A 21869-nucleotide genomic window follows, 5' to 3' on the forward strand; every position below is an offset into this window, starting at 1 on the left:
AATGAAAGGTAAGTGTGTAAACTAATTTAATATAATAATTTTCATTGATTAACGATTGAACTCAATTTTTACGAATTAATAAGGAGGGACTAAATCTAAGACTTCATTTACTAAATTATTAAAAAAATTTATTGAATTGAAAAAAATAATATATATATATATTTTAATGTGTTTGATAACACATTTTAAAATTTACTTAAAAAGAAGTCTTCAGCTGCTTAAGAAGATATAAAAACTCCAACCTCGTCCCTTTTCCCTTATTGTAGGGTTCTATTTCTTTTGAAATAAAAAAAAAATATTTAAAAAAATTATTTTAATAAAAAAATATTGAATAAGTAGATTTATACCGACTTATCACTTAACCTAAAAAATATTTAATGAATATTTTCTTTTAAATTTTTTAAACTATTATCTGCTAAAAACATTACTTCTTTATTTGTAATAAAAATAAAAGTAAAATGATAAATAATACATTTTCAAAATTCAATATCTTACTATTTTCAAATAATATATTTATATCCAGCATTTAATTTTCCATAAAATATCAAACAATTTTATAATTGAAATTCAATACTTATCAAATTTAATATTTAAAATTTCAATTTATTGATAAGATACAGAACCTAACATTGGGGGTCAATGGTACAATTTGACCAACACCTCGCCCCCTTTGTCCTATTTTGGGCTATGTTTTACGTTGGGTTAAAGAAACCCACCTCCATACTTGAAAACCAGTGGCATTGCGCGCGCTAAAGAAATTTCGTTGTTAAATTGGTCATTTTGTGAGAGCGTATTAGGGTGACGAGCAAAGATCCTTCGGTTCTTGCGTCTTTCGGAAAGAGTTAGATTGTAGACTGACTCATTTGAAAGCTCGAGATTCTAGCCGGCAGGGAGTATTATAAAAGATGGCTGACTTTGGTGAGTGCTTTGATTTCGTTTTTTATTTTTTGTCTTCGAACAGTTTTTTGTCTAAGCTCTAGAAGCATAAAATTTTGGGGTTTCTTTTTGGTTGAAGAGGGTCGATTTCAGGTTTGTTCTAGGTTTTTATACTTCAAAGCTTGAAATTTTTGAATCGACTGATTTGAAGATTTTAGATATGGTTCTGAGATTAATTGGAAATTATTGTCTTCTTTTTCTTATTCTTCTCTTTTCTTCGGGTGTTTTCACTTTGTTTCCAGAAAATTCTCACAGTAGCAAAGATTTGAGAAAAAGAGAAAAACGCATGCCAAAAATAGAGAATACAATACAGATTGCTGACACAGGAGAGTCAATTATGAGGTAGCTCTTGTTTTGGCCCAACGCAATGTTTATTCTGTACTCTTTCCATTGTCAATTTTTCCTTTCAAAGTTGTATATTTTATACTTGCTCGTGTTTTGCCGTTTTCTTGTTACACTTGAGCCTGCGAATCATAGGATAGGCAAACCTAGTTCCAGCATGGAAGACAAAAGCATATTTCTCACAAGCAGTGCATTCAAGTGTCACAGTCACAGGTCTTTCAACAATGAACAATCTAGCTCTTATACTGACGATGTTCTCATCAAGGAGGAGGACGACAAGGAGAAGAAACCTAACACTCTAACTGGGCTAATTACCAGGGAGATGAAGGTTACAAGCCAATCTTATGGGAAGGAAAACTTGGAGAAGAAGATTTCAAGCCTACCTATGTCTCACAGCAAGGTATTGGAAATCATCACGTTTGCGAGTTGCTATAAGAACCCCTCTACAAAATTGCAAACTTTTACAAATCTGGTTTGTTTTAGATTACTCCTGTAAGTACAATTATGCCAACTGTTTGGGTTTGCGTTTTTAAGACAGATTTGGAGTGTCTTGAAAGTAATTGATTTGATTTCTGTGTTGTCTTTGGTTGTAACTGTCTTATAGAGAATGCACACCATGGTTGTTGATATGCAATTGTTTGAAATAGAGTCTTGCCAAGAGCTAAAGAGAGACTTAAAAAAGATGAGTAGGCATGAAGAAAACCTTCTGATTCTAAAGGTATACGAATTTGTTATCTCTTTTTTGTCATAATTCATGTATTTCCAACTTTTTTTTTCATCCATGAACTAACTGAGATTTATCTTTATATTGTTTTAGAAATTTTTGAAAGTCAGAAAAGAGAAGGAACACAATGATCAAGGGGTAAGTGGCACTAATCTCTAAATAATTTTGCGGTATTGCTTTAATTTCATAAGTAAGCCAAATGCTGTTTTTTTTTTCAAGAAAATATTTGTGTCTTTTTCTTGTAATAAAAAGCAGTGGTGCAAACATCAAAAAATAGGATTTGAAAGGTTTATTATGACACCTTATTGATTAGTGTCAGTTTCCATTTGAAGGTATTTTTCGCCACTTCATTTTCATTGAGTAATGACGTCAGTTGTGTGGAAGAAAGGGTGAAGCAGATGGCAACAATATTAGCGATGGTAACCCTACGACAATGGATGTTAAATGGTTGGAAAGATTTGGAAAGCTTGGCCAAATGTGCAAAAAAGTCTCATATTTATAATGCCCTTCAAGACAGCGTGTTCAAAAGCTTGGCCAAGTTTATTCTAAGTATTTTTGATACGGTACATTCTTTGCTTCTATGAACTTTGCTTTTTTCTTTATGCACAGTTTTATTATTTTAACATTTCTACGCTTAAGAGTTGATTGTCAAGCCTTAAGTGGGAACTGAAAAAAGTTCAATTTGAGGTTTGGTTTGCTTTTTGTTGGTTTTCTTATTAATATACTTATTCTTCTAGAAATTAATATTACTTTTATGGCTCATTTATCTGTCTTAAGGTTTATAAATGCAGTCAAGGTAGGTTTTTTAACATGTAACGGTCTTTCCAATATGAGATTGGCTTGAACTGATGGTAGATCTTTGAAATGTTAAGGGATCTTTGTGTTAGTGAAGAACTAGGTTCTTGAGTAGTCTGCTCCTATGATTTATTCTGGTTTTCTTCTCCTTATTCTCATTTAAATTATTTATAATATGCTTTATTTTGATGGAATTTTCTTTTCTATTTTTAGTGTTCTTTGGCTTCTCTTATGGTTTTAATGCCTTCTTATTTCTGGTTATTAAACAAGTGCAGAATTCTTTGTAGTTCCTTTGCTGTTCTAGGGAGACAATTTGCTTATTTATTATTATTTTTTTTTTGCAGGAAGATCTTGAACGATTCAACTTTTATAATAGGATTGTATCTGAAAACAAGAAATTTTATCGTGAAAAGTTGTTACCTCTACCTCTAGAGGTTTGTGTTTGTAGTCATGTCCTTTGTTATTGATACACACACACACACACACACACGACTAACATGTGAATGCACACATGAAAATACATAGATATGCAGCTCAAAGACACTCAAATAATGCAACTTGCTAATTTGGGGTAGCTCACCATCAATGATGTCCTAGCTAATGATTTTATTTAAATCATGTATGTGACATTATGATTAAAACACTATCCTTTTTTATAGGATTGTGATGACCCTGCGAAACTTATTGCTGAAGGGAAGATAACTCTAGATGGTTTTCCTTTGTTGACGGAGTATGATATGGGATTTCTTATTGAGGTGTGTGTTTTTATTTATCTTTGCTAGAGGATGCTTTTATGGTATCTGCTAATATTGTTGTATGACCATAAAATATTTGTACATATGCAGGAGTACAAGTCAAACTTTATAGCGCACATACGAAAATGGACACCAGCTGTAGTGGTATGTTGTTGTGTTTAATACAACAAGGATCTAGTGCAATTGTTTTGGTCGTCAGTGTTGTGCTACGTGGGTTCTTTATGTTATGATCCACTGTTTTTACATAGTGGTTTCTGGTACATTTCTGTTGTTATTTTCTTTAAATTGTTTGTTCAATGACCCATTGAATTATTTTTTGTTTGTTAAAACAAGATTCCAAGTAACAAGGAAAGCATCCAAATTTATAATTTAGATGCCAAAATATTTAGAATTTGTTGGCAACCTTTTCCAAAAAAATAATTTCTCCTCTGTGGCTGCCAAATGTTAGAATTTATAACTGTTATTGAATCTTTCTTGTTTTGAAGAGTTTTGAGAAACCATCATTTGTATGATTAAATAGGTTAAATTTATTTTCATGACATCCTTGGCGGGGAAAACGCCCAAATACCATTCATGTGCATTCAATCAATCCTTGCTTGTTTTCATATCCAATCGTTCTCATTTTGGTGGGTTGGAATTTTTTAAGGATTATTTTGCATTCTTCTGGTGAGATGTTTATGCCTTGTTCATTTGGTGTTCTATAGGTTGAGTTTATGAATTTTGTGACTGATGAAATTGAAGGCTGTTGCTTCAAGGTAATAAAACATTTGTGATAAGAATTTAAGACATTTATTTTTGTTCTCTTAATCTACTATTTTTTTTGAATTTGTGATAATTTTTCTTCTTGTTTAGAAAGGACGCCACAAACGTTATCTGGAAATGGCCAGAACTGTGATGCTTCAGTTTGCTCCTTTGAAGGTAGGAGATTTTTTGTCGTGTAGATTTTGGTGGTCTTCTAATTTCTCTAGCTGTTAATTATCTGGTTCTGTTTCTTTTGTTTTTTGTTTGGTACAAATTTGACCCCTTTGAGTTGGGCCAGTATGCAAAAAATCTACATGCATACGTATTTGGTTCCGTTCATTCATTTCCTAATTTGTGTCTACATGCATTTTCGTATGTATATATTGCTAAGAATTATTCTTTAATCTGACTCGGCTCTTACTGCACATGTAGGAGGAGATAAAGATGCATACAATTATGGAGAATGGTTTATCTCCATGTTATTGCATTACAGATGCATTGCGATATGAAGCTTTGTCTGATATTGGTATCCTGGATATAAAGAATCATTTAACCTCTGCCGATTTGGAGGATATACTTGAGGAAGTAGCTTGGAGAACGAACTGTTCAATGCTTTCGCTGTCAGGCGGGAGATACGACAGCGTACGTCTCATATTTTTGTTATTTAATGTGGTCATGAACTTATAATAATGACAACAATTGCTTGCTTTGGTGTATTTGTGGGTATTATATTGCTTATTTTTAATTTGTTTTAAAACGTGACTTTTACAGGTGCGCCTTTTATATGTGGGTGTTACTCATGCATTGATGTTTGGGCCTTTTGGTTCATTTGCTGATGAGGTCATTGACTTGGTTAAAATTGCTGAGGCACGGAGAAGATATGAAGGCCATCGATACATCAGCAGGCACCATATCCTCTGGGCAGTTGGTTTGACAGGAGTTAAGGGCTTTGTTGAGAAGCTTATTAATGGTCTAGGATTGCAGAATTTAGTTGAAGAACCTGCAGCATATCCCCCGTACAACATATACATGTCAGCTCGGACAATAGCAAATATTCTTGGTAAGTTTCGTTTATCTTGTTTTTATAATTGTTTTGTTGCATTTCTGTTTGGTTGCTGCTTTGATTAGTGGGCATATAATTTCAGGTGATGAGATTGTCGGAGTTGAGCATTTTGTTGTTGCCATCGCTTTTGAAGTGAATCAGAGAAGCCTAAATGGGAAGGGTGATGTTTCTCCACCTCTTGTTGCAGATGGAAGTGCATGGAATAAGTTCGGAAGCAAGAAATGTGTTCAAGAGTTTTTAAAAGGTGACGAAACATTGTTTTGTTCCTTCCCAAATTTCTTCTGCCCTTGTGGTTATGGAAATCTCGGATATAATATTCATGGCATTTTTCACTCTTTGTTGATACACGGTTCCTTTTCTAACATTTGTTTCTTTGCAGCTGTGAAAAGGTATAAAAAGAAAGCTGGTAGAAAGTTGATAAAGTTGCCAACTAAGATTGTACAATGGCGGGCTCCAGAAACGAAGTTATTGGATCAATTAAGAAGGGTGGAGAAGGACATGAAATATGGTTGGCATGAGTTCGCCAGTCTTCGATGTAAGAGTCCATAGATTTTGATACTGTTACTAATATATATCCAACCCATAACTTTTGATCTGCCTCTGAAGGCTCTTATTATTTTACTATTTAAATTTTTTTTGCCAGTATGTTACTATTAACTATTAGTGAATATAAATTTTGTTCTATTATGAAATGAATCTGCCTTGGTTTAACCACTCAAATGAATTTGGTTATATACTAATCAATTTCAATTTGATCAATCTCGCTTCAATACGTGAAACTAAAAGTAATTGATTGATGCATTTGCATCCGTCTTGTTTTAAGCTGTCCTTCCTTTATCATCGTAGCTAATAGGATATAACGAAATTGAAGGCTTTCAAAAAATTTTGAGTGCATTAAGTACATAGAATTTTTTACTGATAATTAGATTTGAAGTTTGGTTTATATTCGATTGTTAAGTTTAATAATTGATTAAACAATCATAATATTTTGACATTAGTTAATTAAATAAAAAAATTACGAACATAATAAATTATGATAGTATTTAGTTTGTTTGTAGTTGAAGTATAAACTAATATAACAATCAATGAAAATTTTATGAATAAATTTTATTTTTTTCGTTTATATATTTTTAATAAATTTTATAAAATATTATAAATAATATTTTAATTCTCGTTTAAGTAAAAATAAATTATATCAATATAACAAATTTCATTTTTATTGAATTAGTTTACATTTCTAATTGAGTAGAAAGAGGAGGCGAGATTGATTTACTTTATTTGTGGGCATGCTTACCGACTTAAGAAAAATATGAAGTGAAAAGAGAATGTTGCGTTGATCTTATGTACCTTTTTTTTTAATCTAGATGTATAACGATTTTTTTTTTTTTTGAATTTCTACTTGGATCAATCATATGGAATTGAGCCTGCAAATTCAAATGGGTTAGACTGAATCAGAAGACTGAAACAGCCCATATATCATTATCGTAATCTATAAATCATTCCAACCATACGCACATTCCAGCCTTCTTAATTAATCGATAATCCTCTCGTATTATTCGCACAACAATGGACGACAACAGAATCAGTTTTCCATCAGTTTTCTCGCCTTTAAACATCTGCAAAGTGCAAACTGAAAGCATATTTAAGTTAAACTATATATCAACCAAGATTAAAAACTTTCATGAATACCCAAGATCTGCATGACAAAAAGAAATTAGGCAAACCTAGTTCCGTTATGGGAGACAAAAGCAGACTTCCCTCAAGCAGGGCACTCAACGGTCATTGTCACATGTCTCTGAGTAATGAACAACCTACCTCTCACAAGGTTCTCATCAAGGAGGAGGAAAATAAGGAGAAAAACCTAGCTCTCAAATTGGGCCCACGGATATGAAGGTTACAAGCCAACGTTACAAGGAGAAAAACTTGGAGAAGAAGGTTTCAAGCCAAACTATGTCTCACAGCAAGGTATTGGAAATCATCATACCTTTTACAAAATTGCAAACTACGTTACAAGTCTGGTTTGTTTTAGATTACTCCTGTAAATACAATTATGCCAACTGTTTGGCTTTGCGTTAGTAAGACATATTTGGAATGTCTTTGAAAGTAATTAATTGATTTTTGTGTTGTCTTTGGTTGTGAGTTGTGACTGTGTTATAGAGAATGAATACAATGCTTGTTGATATGGCACTGTTTGAAATAGAATCTTGCCAAGAGCTAAAGAGAGACTCAAAAAAGATGAGTAGGCATGAAGAAAACCGGCTGATTATAAAAGTATGTGAATTTGTTATCTCTTTTTTGTCATAATTCATGTATTTCCAACTTATTTTTTCATCCATGAAATCACTAAGATTTTTCTTTTTTATTGTTTTAGAAATTTTTGAAAGTTAGAAAAGAGAAGGAAGACAACAATCAAGGAGTAAGTGGCACTAATTTCTAAATAATCTTGTGGTATTTCTTTAATTTCATAAGCTAGCCAAATGCTACTTTTTTTTTTCAAGAAAATATTTGTCTTATTCTGGTAAGAAAAAGAAGTGGTGCCAACATTAGAAAATAGGATTTGAAAGGTTTATTATAATACCTTATTGATTAGTGTTGGTTTTCATTTGAAGGTATTTTTCGCCACTTCATTTTGGTTGAGTAATGATGTCAATTGTGTGGAAGAAAGGGTGAAGCAGATGGCAATAATATTAGCGGTGGTAACCCTACGACAATGGATGTTAAATGGTTGGAAAGATTTGGAAAGCTTGGCCAAATGTGCAAAAAAGTTTCATATTTATAATGCCCTTCAAGACAGCGTGTTTAAAAGCTTGGCCAAATTTATTCAAAGTATTTTTGATACGGTACATTCTCTACTTATATGAACTTTGCTTTTTTTTTTTAATGCTCAGTTTTATTATTTTAACATTTTTTCGCTTAAGAGTTGATTGCCAAGCCTTAAGTGGGAACTGAAAGAAGTTCAATTTGAGGATCGATTTTTGCTTTTTGTTGATTTTCTTATTAATGTACTTATTCTTCTAGAAATTAATATTACTTTTAAGGCTCCTTTATCTATCTTAAGGTTTATAAATGCAGTCAAAGTAGGTTTTTTAAAATTTAAGGGTCTTGTTAAGGGTCTTTCCAATTGGCTTGAACTGATGGTAGATCTTTAAAATGTTAAGGGATCTTTGTGTTAGTTAAGAACTAGGTTCTTGAGTAGTCTGCTCCTATGACTTATTCTGGTTTTCTTCTCCTCATTCTCATTTAAATTATTTATAATATGCTTTATTTTGATGGAATTTTCTTCTCTATTTTTAGTGTTCTTTTGCTTCTTTTATGGTTTTAATGCCTTCTTATTTCTGGTTATTAAACAAGTGCAGAATTCTTTGTAGTTCCTTTGCAGTTCTAGGGAGACAATTTGCTTATTCTTTTTTTTTTTTTTTTTCTATTTTCAGGAAGATCTTGAACGACTCAACTTTTATGATAGGATCGTATCTGAAAACAAAATTTTTTATCATGAAAAGTTGTTACCTCTACCTCCAAAGGTTTGTGTTTGTAGTAATGGTCCTTTGTTATTTATATATATATATATATATATATATATATACACACACGGACAAACACATGAATGCACATATGAAAGTACATAGATATGCAGCTCAAAAACACTCAAATAATGCAACTTGCTAATTTGGGGTAGCTCACCATCAATAATGTCCTAGCTACTGATTTTATTTAAATTGTGTATGTGACATGATGATTAAAACACTATGCTTTTTTATAGGATTGTGATGACCCTGTGAAACTTATCGCTGAAGGGAAGATAACTCTAGATGGTTTTCCTTTGTTGACGGAGTATGATATGGGATTTCTTATTCAGGCGTGTCTGTTTTTATTTATATTTGATAGAGGATGGTTTTATGATATCTGCTAATTGTGTTGTATGACCATAAAATATTTGTTCATATGCAGGAGTACTATTCAGACTTTATAGTGCGCATATGAAAATGGACACCAGCTGTAGTGGTATGTTGTTGTCTTTAATACAACAAGGATCTAGTGCAATTGTTTTGGTAGTCAGTGTTGTGCTACGTGGGTTCTTTTTGTTTATGATCCACTGTTTTTACATAGTGGTTTCTGGTATATTTTTTTTGTTATTTTTCTGGTATATTTCTGTTGTTATTTTCTTTAAATTGTATTTGTTCAGTGACGCATTGAATTATTTTTTGTTTGTTAAAACAAGATTCCAAGTAACAAGGAAAGCATCCAAATTTATAATTTAGATGCCAAAATATTTAGAATTTATTAGTAACCTTTTCCAAAAAAATAATTTCTCCTCTCTCGCTGCCAAACATTAGAATTTATAACTGTTATTGAATCTTTCTCATTTTGAAGAGTTTTGAGAAACCATCATTTGTATGATTAAATAGGTTAAATTTATTTTCATGGCATCCTTGGCGAGGAAAATGATCAAATACTACATGTGCATTCAATCAATCCTTGCTTGTTTTCATATCTAACCGTTCTCATTTTAATGGGTTGGAATTTTTAAAGGATTGTTTTGTATTTCATCTGTTGGGATGATTATGCCTTGTTCAGTTGGTGTTCTATAGGTTGAGTTTATGAATTTTGTGACTGATGAAATTGAGGGCTGTTGCTTCGAGGTAATAATATATTTATGATGAGAATTTAAGACATTTATTTTTGTTCTCTTAATCTATTTTTTTTTTTTTTTTTGAATTTGTGATAATTTTTCTTATTGTTTAGAAAGGACGTCACAAACGTTATGTGGAAATGGTCAGAACTATGATGTGTCAGTTTGCTCCTTTGAAGGTAGGAGATTTTTTGTTCTCCTTCATCTTAACATCTAGGGTTTTCACTAAGTCATGTAGATTTTGGTGGTCTTTTGATTTCTATAGCTGTTAATTATCTGGTTCTATTGCATTTGTTTTCTGTTTGGTACATATTTGACCCATTTGAGTTGGTCCATCATGCAAAAAATCTATATGCAGACGTGTTTGGTTCCATTTATTCATTTCTTAATTTGTGTCTACATGCATTTTCATATGTATCTATTGTTAAGAATTATTTGTTAATCTGACTCGACTCTTACTGGACATGTAGGAGGAGATAAAGATGCATGTAATTATGGAGAATGGTTTATCTCCATGTTATTGCATTACAGATGCATTGCGTTATGAAACTTTGTGGGATATTGGCGTACTGGATATAAAGAAGCATTTAACCTCTGCCGATTTGGAGGATATACTTGAGAAAGTAGCTTGGAGAACAAACTGTTCAATGCTTTCAGGCGGGAGATATGACAGCGTACGTCTCATATGTTTGTTGTTTAAAGTGGTCATAAACTTATAATAATGATAATAATTGCATGCGTTGGTGTATTTGTGGGTATTATATTGCTTATGTTTAAATTATTTTAACACTTGACTTTTACAGATGCGGCTTTTTTCTTGGGCTGTTGCTCATGTCTTAGAGTATGGGCCTTTTGGTTCATTTACTGATGAGGTCATCAACTTGATTAAAATTGCTGAGGCACGGAGAAGATATAAGGCTACCGATACATCAGCAGGCACCATATCCTTTGGGTAGTTGGTTTGACAGGAGTTAAGGGCTTTGTTGAGAAGCTTATTCTGGTATAGGATTGCAGAATTTAGTTGAAGAACCTGCCGCATATCCCCATACAACTTGTACATGTCAACTCGGACTATAGCAAATATTATTGGTAATTTTGCTTTATTTTGCTTTTTGAACTTGTTATGTATCATTTCTGCTTGGTTGCTGCTTGATTAGTAGACATATAATTTCAGGTGATGAGATTGTTGGAGTTGAGCAATTGATTGTTGCCATTGCTTTTGAAGTGAATCAGAGAAGGCTGGATGAGAAGGCAGATGTTTCTCCACCTCTTGTTGCAGATGGTAGTGAATGGAAAGAGTTCGAAAGCAAGAAATGTGTTCAAGCTTTTTTAAATGGTGAGGGAACATTTTGTTATTCCTTTCCCTAATTTCTTGTGCCCTAATGGTCATGGAAATCTTGGATTTATGTTCATGGCAATTTTCACTCATGGCTTGGTTTCATACATAGTTCCTTCCTTTTTTAACATTTGTTTCTTTGCAGCTATGAAAAGGTATAAAAAGAAATCTGGAGAAAGTTGATAAAGTTGCCAACTAAGATTGTACAATGGCGGGCTCCAGAAACAAAGTTAATGGATCAATTAAGAAGGGTGGAGAAGGACATGAAATATGGTTGGCATGAGTTCGCCGGTCTTCGATGTGAGAGTGTATAGATTTTGGTACTGCTACTAATATATATATATACCTACATGATAATAATTTCTTTGTTATAAATTATTTTCATTTGATATATCATCACCAATCAATTTAAAATTATACCTTACTTGAATATGTTATACACGACATGTTACCATGAGTTTAGTAGTATATATCTCGCATAAGAATATAATCATATTTTGTCAATCAATAAAACTCATGAAACTATCATAATGTGTGATTGAAATTTAATCATATAATTATATATTTTTAATCACTAAAACTCATTAAGGAATCATAATATATTACTAAAGTTTAATCATTTATCAATAGTATCACAAACATGATTAAAATTATATTCACTAATGTATATAATACAATTCAATCATTTTTTATATTAAATCTCATACCTAGAGTCAAGCATGGTTACATGCAATAATATCAATAATTCTAACATAAATTCTTAATTAATAAACATGCATGATACTGCTAAGTATCAATTAACAATGCACGAAAATGCATTACTCTCAAATAATGTGTCCATAACAAAACCATTTAGTAATCCTTGAAATGCTTTATTAACAATATTAACAAAATATTCAACTTTATTAAATTAAATCACAAGTTTTAAATAAAAATTAAATAAAAAAATTAAAATTAAATAAATAAATTTGAATATAATTTTTAGATTCATTTAAATTCAAAATTGAATCTTAATAAAAATATTTAAAATTTAAATCAATTTGACTTGACTTTAATGTATATGTATATAAGTTATTTATAAATATTAAAAAATTAATTTTTTATTTTTTATCTTTTAAAAAAATTATAAATATAAGATTATTTATATTTATTAAATATTTGTGAGAATAAAAATTAAAATAAATTTTAAATATCTGTTAAATAAATAAAAAATAAATTTAATACGAAAATTCAAAGATGCTGAAAAATGCACTATCTATCCATATCCTGCCAATTCGCATCCCTAGTTTTGGACGGTATTATAACGTTGGATTGTTAGTCCAACTCCAAACGAGTTACAGTACAACAATTTTTCCACAAAATTGATGCAGACAGCGCACCTAACATGGGACTTGGAAATTGGATGTGAAATTCTCTGCTCAGGAAAGGACATTACTGGATCAGCCTACTATTCACAGACAGCATAGAGAGAGAGAAAGAGAGAGAGCAGTAACATACATGGCAGAAAGCTTGGAGTATGGAGCTTTCATGGAGAAATTTACTCTTCGACCAGGTCCTTCACCTCTCGATCATCACCAACTCCCCTTGAGTGGCCTCACTTTTGCTGTTAAAGACATGTCAGTCCATGTTTATGCAAGTATTGTCTTTTCCAACTTTTCCTCATGAAATTATTCTTCTAACCATGGATGCCAGATATTGGATAACTCAAAGCAGATTACCTGTTTTCTTTCTTTTATATGCTAGTTTTTGCTTTGGATTTTTTGTTTCATCTTTTGTCAGCAAAAGCTTGTATGTGTAGATAGTGTTTTACCAATTCATACACCTATTTCTAAGTACAAGCTCTTCTGCATATTTAGTTTTTAACTGCATTTAGCCTTGAGTCTGATTATATTCATTTATTACATACTACTGTCTTCTGTTGAAGTATCTAATGTCTTCGCGAGTCAACCTTCTTCCTGGTTGTGATTTCAGCCATTTGGGACTTCCTATATTCTTTTTTGTTGGTAATTGGTATATGTCTTTGTTGCAAGCTCATATCAATTTCAGTTTTTGATTATTGGCTCTTGTGCTTTCTGGTTGCTTGATGTTTATAATCTCAAATTAAAAGTATGGAAACAGATTTGATGTGGATGGATATGTAACTGGCTTTGGAAACCCTGACTGGGCAAGAACTCATTCAGCTGCCACATCTACGGCACCAGCTGTGTTGGATGTCTTAAGGGCTGGGGCAACTTGTGTTGGAAAAACTATCATGGATGAAATGGCATACTGGTGAGATTTGTTTTATAGATTTTATGATTACAAATATAATTACTTTCCTTGATTAATCACTCTTGCTGGCTATACCTCTGAGTAATTTTATCTTCTTTTTTTTTTTTCAAGCATTTATGGAGAAAATAAGCATTATGGCACTCCCAGGAATCCATGTGCACCAGAGAGGGTGCCTGGAGGATCTTCCAGTGGCTCTGCTGTTGCAGTAGGTGCAATGCTGGTGGACTTCTCCCTAGGTGATCATTTTCCTTTTCACTAAGATATTTCTTCTCTCTATTTGACCGCAATTTGTGGAACTGAATTTTTATTTCCGGCATAGGAACTGACACTGGAGCAAGTGTGAGACTCCCTGCATCATATTGTGGAATTCTTGGGTTTAGACCTTCACATGATACTGTCTCCACTGTTGGAGTTCTTCCTTTCGCACAAAGTTTCGATACTGTGGGTAAGGATTAAATGCGATGTTCCTATTTCAAAATCTATATGTTGCAGTTAGCTGATCTGAGAAACTTTTAGTCTGATTGACCATGCTAATAACCAGAAAAGCCTAACTTGAAAATTAAGGGGCAATTTTTTTTCATACAGTAAATAATGCCAATAGAAGCAGTAATTTTATCAATTAAACTAGTTTAGGACTAATCAATAGTCACTACTTTATTTGAAAATGTGATAAAGTTTCCATGCCTGTATTTATGTTCTACAAACTCCATGAATGAACTATATTTGTAAAGCCCCTTAGTGGTCACTCCTTTTGACGTCAAGTTCTAATGTAGGATGGTTTGCTAGGGATCCTGTGATTTTGAATCTAGTTGGACGTGTTCTGCTGCATTTGCCTGATGCGGATCCTACCAGACCTACTCAGATTATTATTCCAGAGGATTGTTTCTGCCTATCAAGTGTTCCAAGTGAAAGAACAGCTCAAATTCTTGTTAAATCAGTTGAGAAGCTCTTTGGAGGTAAGTAAATCAACCATAGGCTTATTTAAACTTAAAGGCTAATAGAGATTTATCCAGGCTTGGAAATGATACTTGTTAACCATTTCAAGTATGGATATTCAGACACAACCTGGCTGATTAGAAGGGCCATTAGACTTTACTTTAGGTATTTGAAAGTGCAGGTCAATTTGTAAAGCATGTAATCCTTGGAGACTATGTCAAGGACAATGTGCCAAGTCTGCAGCATTTCATGGATAAGGAAAATGAAGGCCAAGAGTATGATATACCATCCTTGGCAGCCCTTTCAAGTATAATGCAGTTGCTTCAAAGGTGCAAAACATCAAGTAACTTGTAACCATTCAGCCAGCCTGATGTGTTTAAGTATTATTACTAAATTTAATCACTGCAGGTATGAATTTAAGAGTAATCATGCTGAATGGGTCACCAAAGTGAATCCTGATTTAGGTCCAGGAATATCTGGGCGGGTATGGAAAGCCATTAGAACAACACAGGAAAACATTGACATCTGCAATTCTGTGAGAAGTGAATTACGTGCTGCACTTACTGCTCTGCTTGGGGTACTTTCTGATCTGTTACTCTTTCGCTGTGAACATTTTGCTACCTAACTAATGCTCTCTTGAAGTAACCTGGGTTTGAATTGATAATAATCTTGATGAATGTTCTTTTTGAATGATGTATACATTAATATAGCAAAGTTAAGCCTGATTTACCATTAAAAATTAGAGATTCTTTGCTTGTATATTTTTATTCAATGCAATTTATACCAACATATGTAGATGTTTGCCTGCAGTATTCTTTATTTCTCCTAGTAACCATATCTATCTCTTACCAATAACTCTGCTTGAACATGCTCTTTAAGGACCATGGCATCCTAGCTATCCCCACAGCTCCAGGGGATCCACCAAAACTACAAACTGATCCAGCCACACTGGCAAGATTTCGTGCTAGGGCTTTTAACTTGCTCTCCATTGCAGGATTATCTGGATTCTGTCAGGTTTTAACTCGAAAAAGTTTCGACTATTTTTTCTCCTTGTCTTTAATAGTACTTTCAAAACTCTTATATGTCTGGTCTACAGGTAAGCATACCTCTGGGAATGCATAATAATCTTCCCGTGTCAATCTCCTTGCTAGCAAAACATGGTTCAGATGCATTCCTGCTCAGTATTGTTGAGACTTTATATGACACCCTCAAGGGAGAAATTGCAATGCTGAGAGAATGAGTTGGATTCAATCTGTTTTTTATATTTCGGCAAGTTTATGTTCTTTTATAACAAAACTAGGCATGTTGTGCCAGTGCCACTCAGTTAATTGGATTGGGATTATAATATGTGAGCATGAAAATGTTAGAGGACGTTTTGTTTCCATCCATATATATTTAATATTTGAGAATGGAAAACTTCGAGTCCATGGAAACTGTAGATACTCAAAACTGATTAAAATTATGTAGGTATATAATTATGAACAGTATCAATTATTGTTTCCCTGCTTGAGGTGGTGGTGTCTGATATTTATTAGCAATAAGGTTTTATCTCCCAACCAGTCAAGTATATAAGAGCTAAAATATGATGTATCTGTTTCAACCAACGAAACAAGCTATGGATATTTCATCTATTGATAACCCTGAATTAAAACAGAAGGTTTCCCGTTGCCGCAGTTGCAGTGGTGACACTCCTAGTTTGCCGTTACTAAGAACAGACACACCAATTTGAGAATGAGTTGGAACTGTTACTTGTCTTTGGCTTGAGCATTGAAGCCTATATGATGCATACCTGCAAAAGGTTTGGGTTGGAACATTCTGAGCTTGCAGAAGAACCTATACAGACCAATTATTACTTCATATAAATCTTTGACATGGATTTGAAGAAGCTCAGAAGAAGTTCCATTTAGAACAAAAAAAAAAGTGCTTCTACTGCATTTTAATCAATTAATATCCATAGTTTCCTTCAACCTTTTGTTCCATATATTTAAACAACCATGAAAATATCTTCACTTTGTCTTAAGCCAATTTTTTTTCAACTACATTAGGTGCGCATCTTGATTTTGTAGTCCAGTTGTCTGCTGTTGCTTATCCTTATCTTGATTGCTTGTCCTTAATAAAAGCGAAAGGGGAGGGCGCCTAAATCATTGATCAGCAATTATTTTCAATCTCTGGTAATAATGTGATAGCGGACTCAAAAGTCATCACGTCACATTTCTTACCATTTCTACCATGTAGATATTTCCAAGTTTTTGAACAAAACCATTGAAATGTCATCTTTGCCTTCCTTAAACTCTAAAGACAGCTATAGTAGATCATAAGTACTCCTACATAAAATGTAACAAAGGAGAAAAGAGTCATTAGACAAGAAATTTTGTTACATTTTGAGAACGATGCAGACAAGGCATCCAACATAAGACTAGTAACAACATTGTTTTCTCTTGTAGCTGGATTCTCTGCTTGAAACAAAAAGGACTTACAGATAAATGAGTTTACTACACATTTTACACAAAGATAGCAGCAACAGACATGGCAAAAAGCTTGGACTTTGGAGCTTTCATGGAGAAATTTACTCTCCAGCCTGGCCCTTCACCGCACCAACTCCCTTTGAGTGGCCTCACTTTTGCTGTTAAAGACATGTTTGTCTCTCTCTATATGCATTTTACCTTTTAATTTTTCCTCATTAATGTCACTCTTGCTTCTATATGATGGAAACATGACAATTAAAGCATGTTCTACTTATTTTTTTGCATCTTAATACTTGTATACCAATTCTTGCTTTTGGATTATTGGGATATGATTTTGTCAGTAATCTACAAAAATGCTTGTCTTAGTTAATTCATGCACCAATTTTTATCCATACCATATATTCTTCTGTTTCTGTAGTGTTTACTGTTTATACTTTATAGCCTAGAGTTCTATTTATTCACCTGAATGTCTGCATGTGTCTCCACTCTCCAGTCTAACAAATCAACTTTCAGCCACATGTTTTAACTGTATTGTCCTGGAGACCTGGTGTACTTTCTTTTGAATTTCAGTCATTGGTTTTTCTCTTGTATTCTCGTAAATAATTTGTGTGTGGGTATGTGTTTAATATTTGCAAGCTCACTAATCAATTTCTGCTTTTGATTACTGGACCTTGTCTTTCCTGTTCTGCTACCTCAGTATTTGAGACTAACTGGTTTAACTTCAAAGTTGGAAATAGATTTGACATAGAGGGATATGTCACTGGCTTTGGAAACCCTGACTGGGCCAGGACTCATTCAGCTGCCACATCAACAGCACCGGCTGTGATGGACCTCTTAATGGGAGGTGCAACTTGTCTGGGAAAGACTGTCATGGATGAAATGGCATACTGGTCAGAGTTTTGATAGATTTTTATGACTCCATATCTTTTCTGATCATAAAACTTGTTGGTTTTATACATGTGTAAATTTTTACATTCAGTATGTATGGAGTCAATAAACATTATGGCACTCCCACAAATCCTTGTGCACCAGATAGGGTGCCTGGAGGATCTTCTAGTGGCTCTGCCGTTGCAGTAGGTGCAATACTAGTAGATTTTGCCCTAGGTAATAACTTCCTTTTCAAATGAGATGTCTTTCTTTATTCATCATCCTTCTTCAAGTGAATTTTCATTTCTAACATAGGAACTGACACTGGAGCAAGTGTAAGAGTCCCTGCATCATATTGTGGAATTCTTGGATTTCGGCCTTCACTTGGTGCCATCTCTACTGTAGGAGTTGTTCCTATGTCACAGAGTTTTGATACTGTGGGTAAGGGCTAAATCTGATGGCACCTTTTTTGAAATGTACATAAGAGAAATTTTAATTCTGATGACCATAGAAATACACTTGGAAAAGCCTAATATCAAGATTATTGTTTAATCTTGATTACCTGCAATGTTTAAACACAGTTCAAAGTCAACAAATTTATGGACCAAACATATTAACTTGTGAACAATATTTTCCTCGGTTTTTCTTTTTTTCTCTCAAGCATGTCCTCAGAAATTTTAGCTTTTTGATAAAGTATAATAGCAAATATCTTTTACCAATGAAACCAGACAACACTAATAACTATTTTCATCTATACTTTATTTCAGAACCACATAACTGGTAGAGCCCTTAATTTGGTATCATTGTTTTGACTCTGAATTCTCATTTAGGATGGTTTGCTCGGGACCCTGTGATTTTAAACCATGTTGGACGTGTTCTTCTGCATTTACCTGATGTGGATCCTATCAAACCAAGTCAGATTATAATTCCAGATGATTGTTTCCGCCTATCTAGTGTTCCAAGTGATCGAACAGCCCAAGTTCTTGTAAAGTCAATTGAGAAGCTCTTTGGAGGAAAGTAATTATACCATAGCCTTCTGCAAACTTTGTTAACTGGCCTTACTTTGAAAGCTTGTTCTTTGGCTTGGCTTGAATAACAATATGTGGTAATTTTTTAGGCTTAGAGGGCATCCAGAATTGCATTTTTTGAATTTACAGTGATCTGTCAGAAAATGACTCATTAACAATGTCTCTTTTCATGTATCTGATATTAAGATAGATCTTGTCCCGTTAAATATGCCATCTGAGGTACTTTGCTGCCTTTGGGACCAACATCGCTTTGGTACTGAAAGCCGGTTGCTTCTCAATAAGTCGGATCTCACTTTTATGGATTTGCAAGTGCAGGTCAATGTGTAAAGCATGTAATCCTTGGAGACTATGTGAAGGACAAAGTACCAAGTTTGCAGCATTTCATACATAAGGTAAACGAAGACCAAGAGGATGATATACCACCAGCCTTGGCAGCCCTTTCAAGTTCAATGCGATTACTTCAAAGGTGCCAAACATCTTGAAACTTTCTAGTATGCCTGCATGGTGATTTTCATATGATCCAAGATCATGTATATAAGCATTATTACTAAGTTCAACTACTGTAGGTATGAATTTAAGAATAACCATGCTGAATGGGTCACCAAAGTGAATCCGGATTTTGGTCCAGAAATATCTGAGCGGATATGGGATGCCATTAAAGTAACAGGAGAAAATATTGATTTCTGCCACTCTGTCAGGACCGAATTACGTACTGCACTTACAGCTCTGCTTGGGGTAGTCTCTGTTCCTTTCATTGTAAATGTTTTGTTAGTCAAACATTATGCTGATTCAAACAAATCTCTCCTATGACTAAACCTGTCTTTGATTAATGATAACAGTCAAATGTTCTTCTGGATGTCTTACGCATTGCATGAATATAGAAAAGTTATGACCTAGCTACTATGGAAAAAGAAAAAAAGAAAAATTATTCATATTAAGTTACTCATTTCTTATAAATCACTCTACTTAAATGGACTCTTTTAGGATCATGGCGTCCTTGCTCTCCCAACAACACCAGGGGAACCACCAAAAGTGCAAGCAAATCCAGCCACATTGGATTTATTTTTTTCTAGGCCTTTTAGCTTGTTGTCCATTGCTGGAGTGTCTGGATTCTGTCAGGTTCAAACTTGAAAATCCTACAAGTTTTTTTTTTCCCATTTTTCCTCTTTTTCATTGGTATGGATTTTGAAATGTGTTAGTATCTGTTCTCTACAGGTCAGCATACCTCTAGGGATGCATGATAATGTTCCTGTGGCAATTTCCCTGGTGGCAAAACATGGTTCAGATGCATTCCTGCTCAATCTTACTGAGAGTTTATATGACACCCTCAAAGAAGAAATTGGTATGCTGAAAGAATAAAGTGCTAATTTCACTGTCTTTGACAAATTATCAGGGCTAGAAATTATTATGCCACTGAATTCTCGTACTAATAGTGTTAATGCAGCATTACAATCTGCAGAAGCATGAGACATGGTTCCACAATTCCTATTTCTCGATCTTAGTCCATGCTCATTGTAGAATCCATAGTTAATTGTAAAATATATAGGAAGATAATTGCTGCTTAGTTTGTATAACATATAGTTTAAGTTCGAACACTGCCCTTAAAGCTGTTGTCTTCAATAATATTATTTGTCAGCTTCGATATCCTTGCACTTCTGTCTCTTGTTATAATGTTTTTGGTAATTAATTAATGATGAGAGACACTTTATCTATGGTGCAATGATGCACAGGCTTTGGTTGAAACACTCTCAGAGGAACCATTGCAGGTGAGGAAGTAGAACCTAACTATATCACTGATGAAGTTTGGTCTTGTTGATGATTTGCTGACAATAAAATTTAATCTCCAATTCAGTTGAAAAGACATAAGAACTAAAAATTTGAACTTATTGAAAGATAATCACTTCTCATTTCAAGATTTGAACCTAAAATCTTCAACTCATATAGTACTTTATTGTACAATATATATATATATATATATATAAAAGAATTATATGATAAGTCACATGCTGTTAAAAAGTGATCTCATCACCTTTAGGCTCAAGTCATTATCAAGCAGCTGCCTCTCGGGATAAATGAGGCTGACAGTTACACCTTAAAAAATTAAAATCTTTAATGTTTTGCTTTACTTTTTTTGACTGAAAAAAAAAATTGTGAAACAGTTTGGAGTGACGCATTTACCTAAGATTTTTCACAACTATTCAAAAAAAATTTACACTTACAAAGATTAGCAAAAAATACTCCATTAATCAAAATTCGATCCTTAATTCTCAAGAAACATATGATCGTATTAAAAAAATACTCAGTAATTGTTAAGGTCTTCCAGCCAATGTTGAAAACTGAATTACAGTGAAACTATTAAAAATTTTATTTAATTTCCAATAAATTAAAAGGAAAAAATTAAAAATTAAAAAAAAAAAGGTATGTGGCAGTGGCCCTTTTCAGCGTATCAACGTTGAATGCAGTTCAATGGTGGACTTGGACTAATTTAATTTATTTCATGGGTTTTTTTTACTTTAAAAGGAAATATGTTTTTGAGAAAAGGCCAAACGTGATGGATCAGATTGATTGTCTTCCACATCCCAAGCGCCTTTAAGGCACTTGTACTACACGACTGCTCATATTAAATGGAATAAAAAATTATGATAAACAAAGAAAATCTGTCAACATTATTTAACTTAAATATTCATATAAAAAATCAAATTTGTACTTAAATTTTACTACTCCATATATAAATTATGGATTAAATAATGTATAACGACTTTTTTTAGGTTATCTGAAAACTATATTTTTATTGCCTTACTTTGGAAAAAAATGTTGTTTCCTTCAAAGTTGAATTATACATTATTTATTCCTATAATTATCTTTATCTCATTTTCTTCATTTTCTTTTTTTACTTAAATATAAAATATTTCCAAATTAAAATTAAATAATTATTTAATTTTTTATTGTTTTATTTCTATTAATGGAGCACTTAGATATT

The 21869-nt window shown here is 33.1% G+C and overlaps 4 protein-coding genes across 10 annotated transcripts; all 4 read left to right on the top strand.

Moving 5' to 3' along the window:
* Positions 1–720: 720 nt before the first annotated feature.
* On the top strand, positions 721–6048 carry LOC111277623 (uncharacterized). 5 transcript variants are annotated; one of them, XM_089764135.1, is made up of 15 exons: positions 721–918; positions 1179–1278; positions 1400–1678; positions 1883–1996; positions 2096–2140; positions 2335–2565; positions 3142–3231; positions 3457–3552; positions 3643–3696; positions 4257–4307; positions 4405–4470; positions 4726–4935; positions 5065–5353; positions 5439–5600; positions 5736–6048. In XM_089764135.1, the coding sequence occupies exons 3-15, from the start codon at positions 1436–1438 to the stop codon at positions 5903–5905; spliced, it is 1821 nt and encodes a 606-aa protein (XP_089620261.1). In that variant the 5' UTR covers positions 721–918; positions 1179–1278; positions 1400–1435; the 3' UTR covers positions 5906–6048. The 5 variants fall into 5 exon arrangements, with proteins under 5 accessions (XP_089620261.1, XP_089620260.1, XP_089620259.1 ...); XM_089764134.1 differs by having other exon boundaries at positions 1486–1678; XM_089764133.1 differs by having other exon boundaries at positions 759–918; positions 1414–1678.
* A 2738-nt stretch (positions 6049–8786) lies between these two features.
* LOC111277625 (uncharacterized) lies at positions 8787–11819 on the top strand. The gene is made up of 8 exons (XM_022864032.2): positions 8787–8877; positions 9117–9358; positions 9946–9996; positions 10100–10165; positions 10457–10660; positions 10790–11075; positions 11161–11322; positions 11468–11819. The coding sequence occupies exons 3-6, from the start codon at positions 9955–9957 to the stop codon at positions 10940–10942; spliced, it is 465 nt and encodes a 154-aa protein (XP_022719767.1). The 5' UTR covers positions 8787–8877; positions 9117–9358; positions 9946–9954; the 3' UTR covers positions 10943–11075; positions 11161–11322; positions 11468–11819.
* A 787-nt stretch (positions 11820–12606) lies between these two features.
* Positions 12607–16039, top strand: LOC111277284 (amidase 1-like). 2 transcript variants are annotated; one of them, XM_022863630.2, is made up of 9 exons: positions 12607–12938; positions 13441–13593; positions 13705–13829; positions 13913–14038; positions 14367–14549; positions 14711–14858; positions 14938–15106; positions 15409–15543; positions 15626–16039. In XM_022863630.2, exons 1-9 carry the CDS (start codon positions 12820–12822, stop codon positions 15767–15769), a joined length of 1302 nt encoding a protein of 433 aa, XP_022719365.1. In that variant the 5' UTR covers positions 12607–12819; the 3' UTR covers positions 15770–16039. The 2 variants fall into 2 exon arrangements, with proteins under 2 accessions (XP_022719365.1, XP_022719367.1); XM_022863632.2 differs by having other exon boundaries at positions 12825–12954.
* Positions 16040–16969: 930 nt separating this feature from the next.
* On the top strand, positions 16970–20535 carry LOC111277285 (amidase 1-like). Of its 2 annotated transcripts, XM_089764137.1 has the most exons (9): positions 16970–17165; positions 17732–17884; positions 17974–18098; positions 18177–18302; positions 18692–18872; positions 19203–19355; positions 19456–19624; positions 19874–20008; positions 20105–20535. In XM_089764137.1, the coding sequence occupies exons 1-9, from the start codon at positions 17056–17058 to the stop codon at positions 20246–20248; spliced, it is 1296 nt and encodes a 431-aa protein (XP_089620263.1). In that variant the 5' UTR covers positions 16970–17055; the 3' UTR covers positions 20249–20535. The 2 variants fall into 2 exon arrangements, with proteins under 2 accessions (XP_089620263.1, XP_089620264.1); XM_089764138.1 differs by lacking the exon at positions 18692–18872 and having other exon boundaries at positions 19205–19355.
* The last annotated feature ends 1334 nt before the right edge of the window (positions 20536–21869 follow it).

Source organism: Durio zibethinus, chromosome 7 (assembly GCF_047325235.1).
Source record: "Durio zibethinus cultivar Kanyao isolate XHJ-2024 chromosome 7, ASM4732523v1, whole genome shotgun sequence".
In the NCBI taxonomy this organism is placed as follows: domain Eukaryota; kingdom Viridiplantae; phylum Streptophyta; class Magnoliopsida; order Malvales; family Malvaceae; genus Durio; species Durio zibethinus.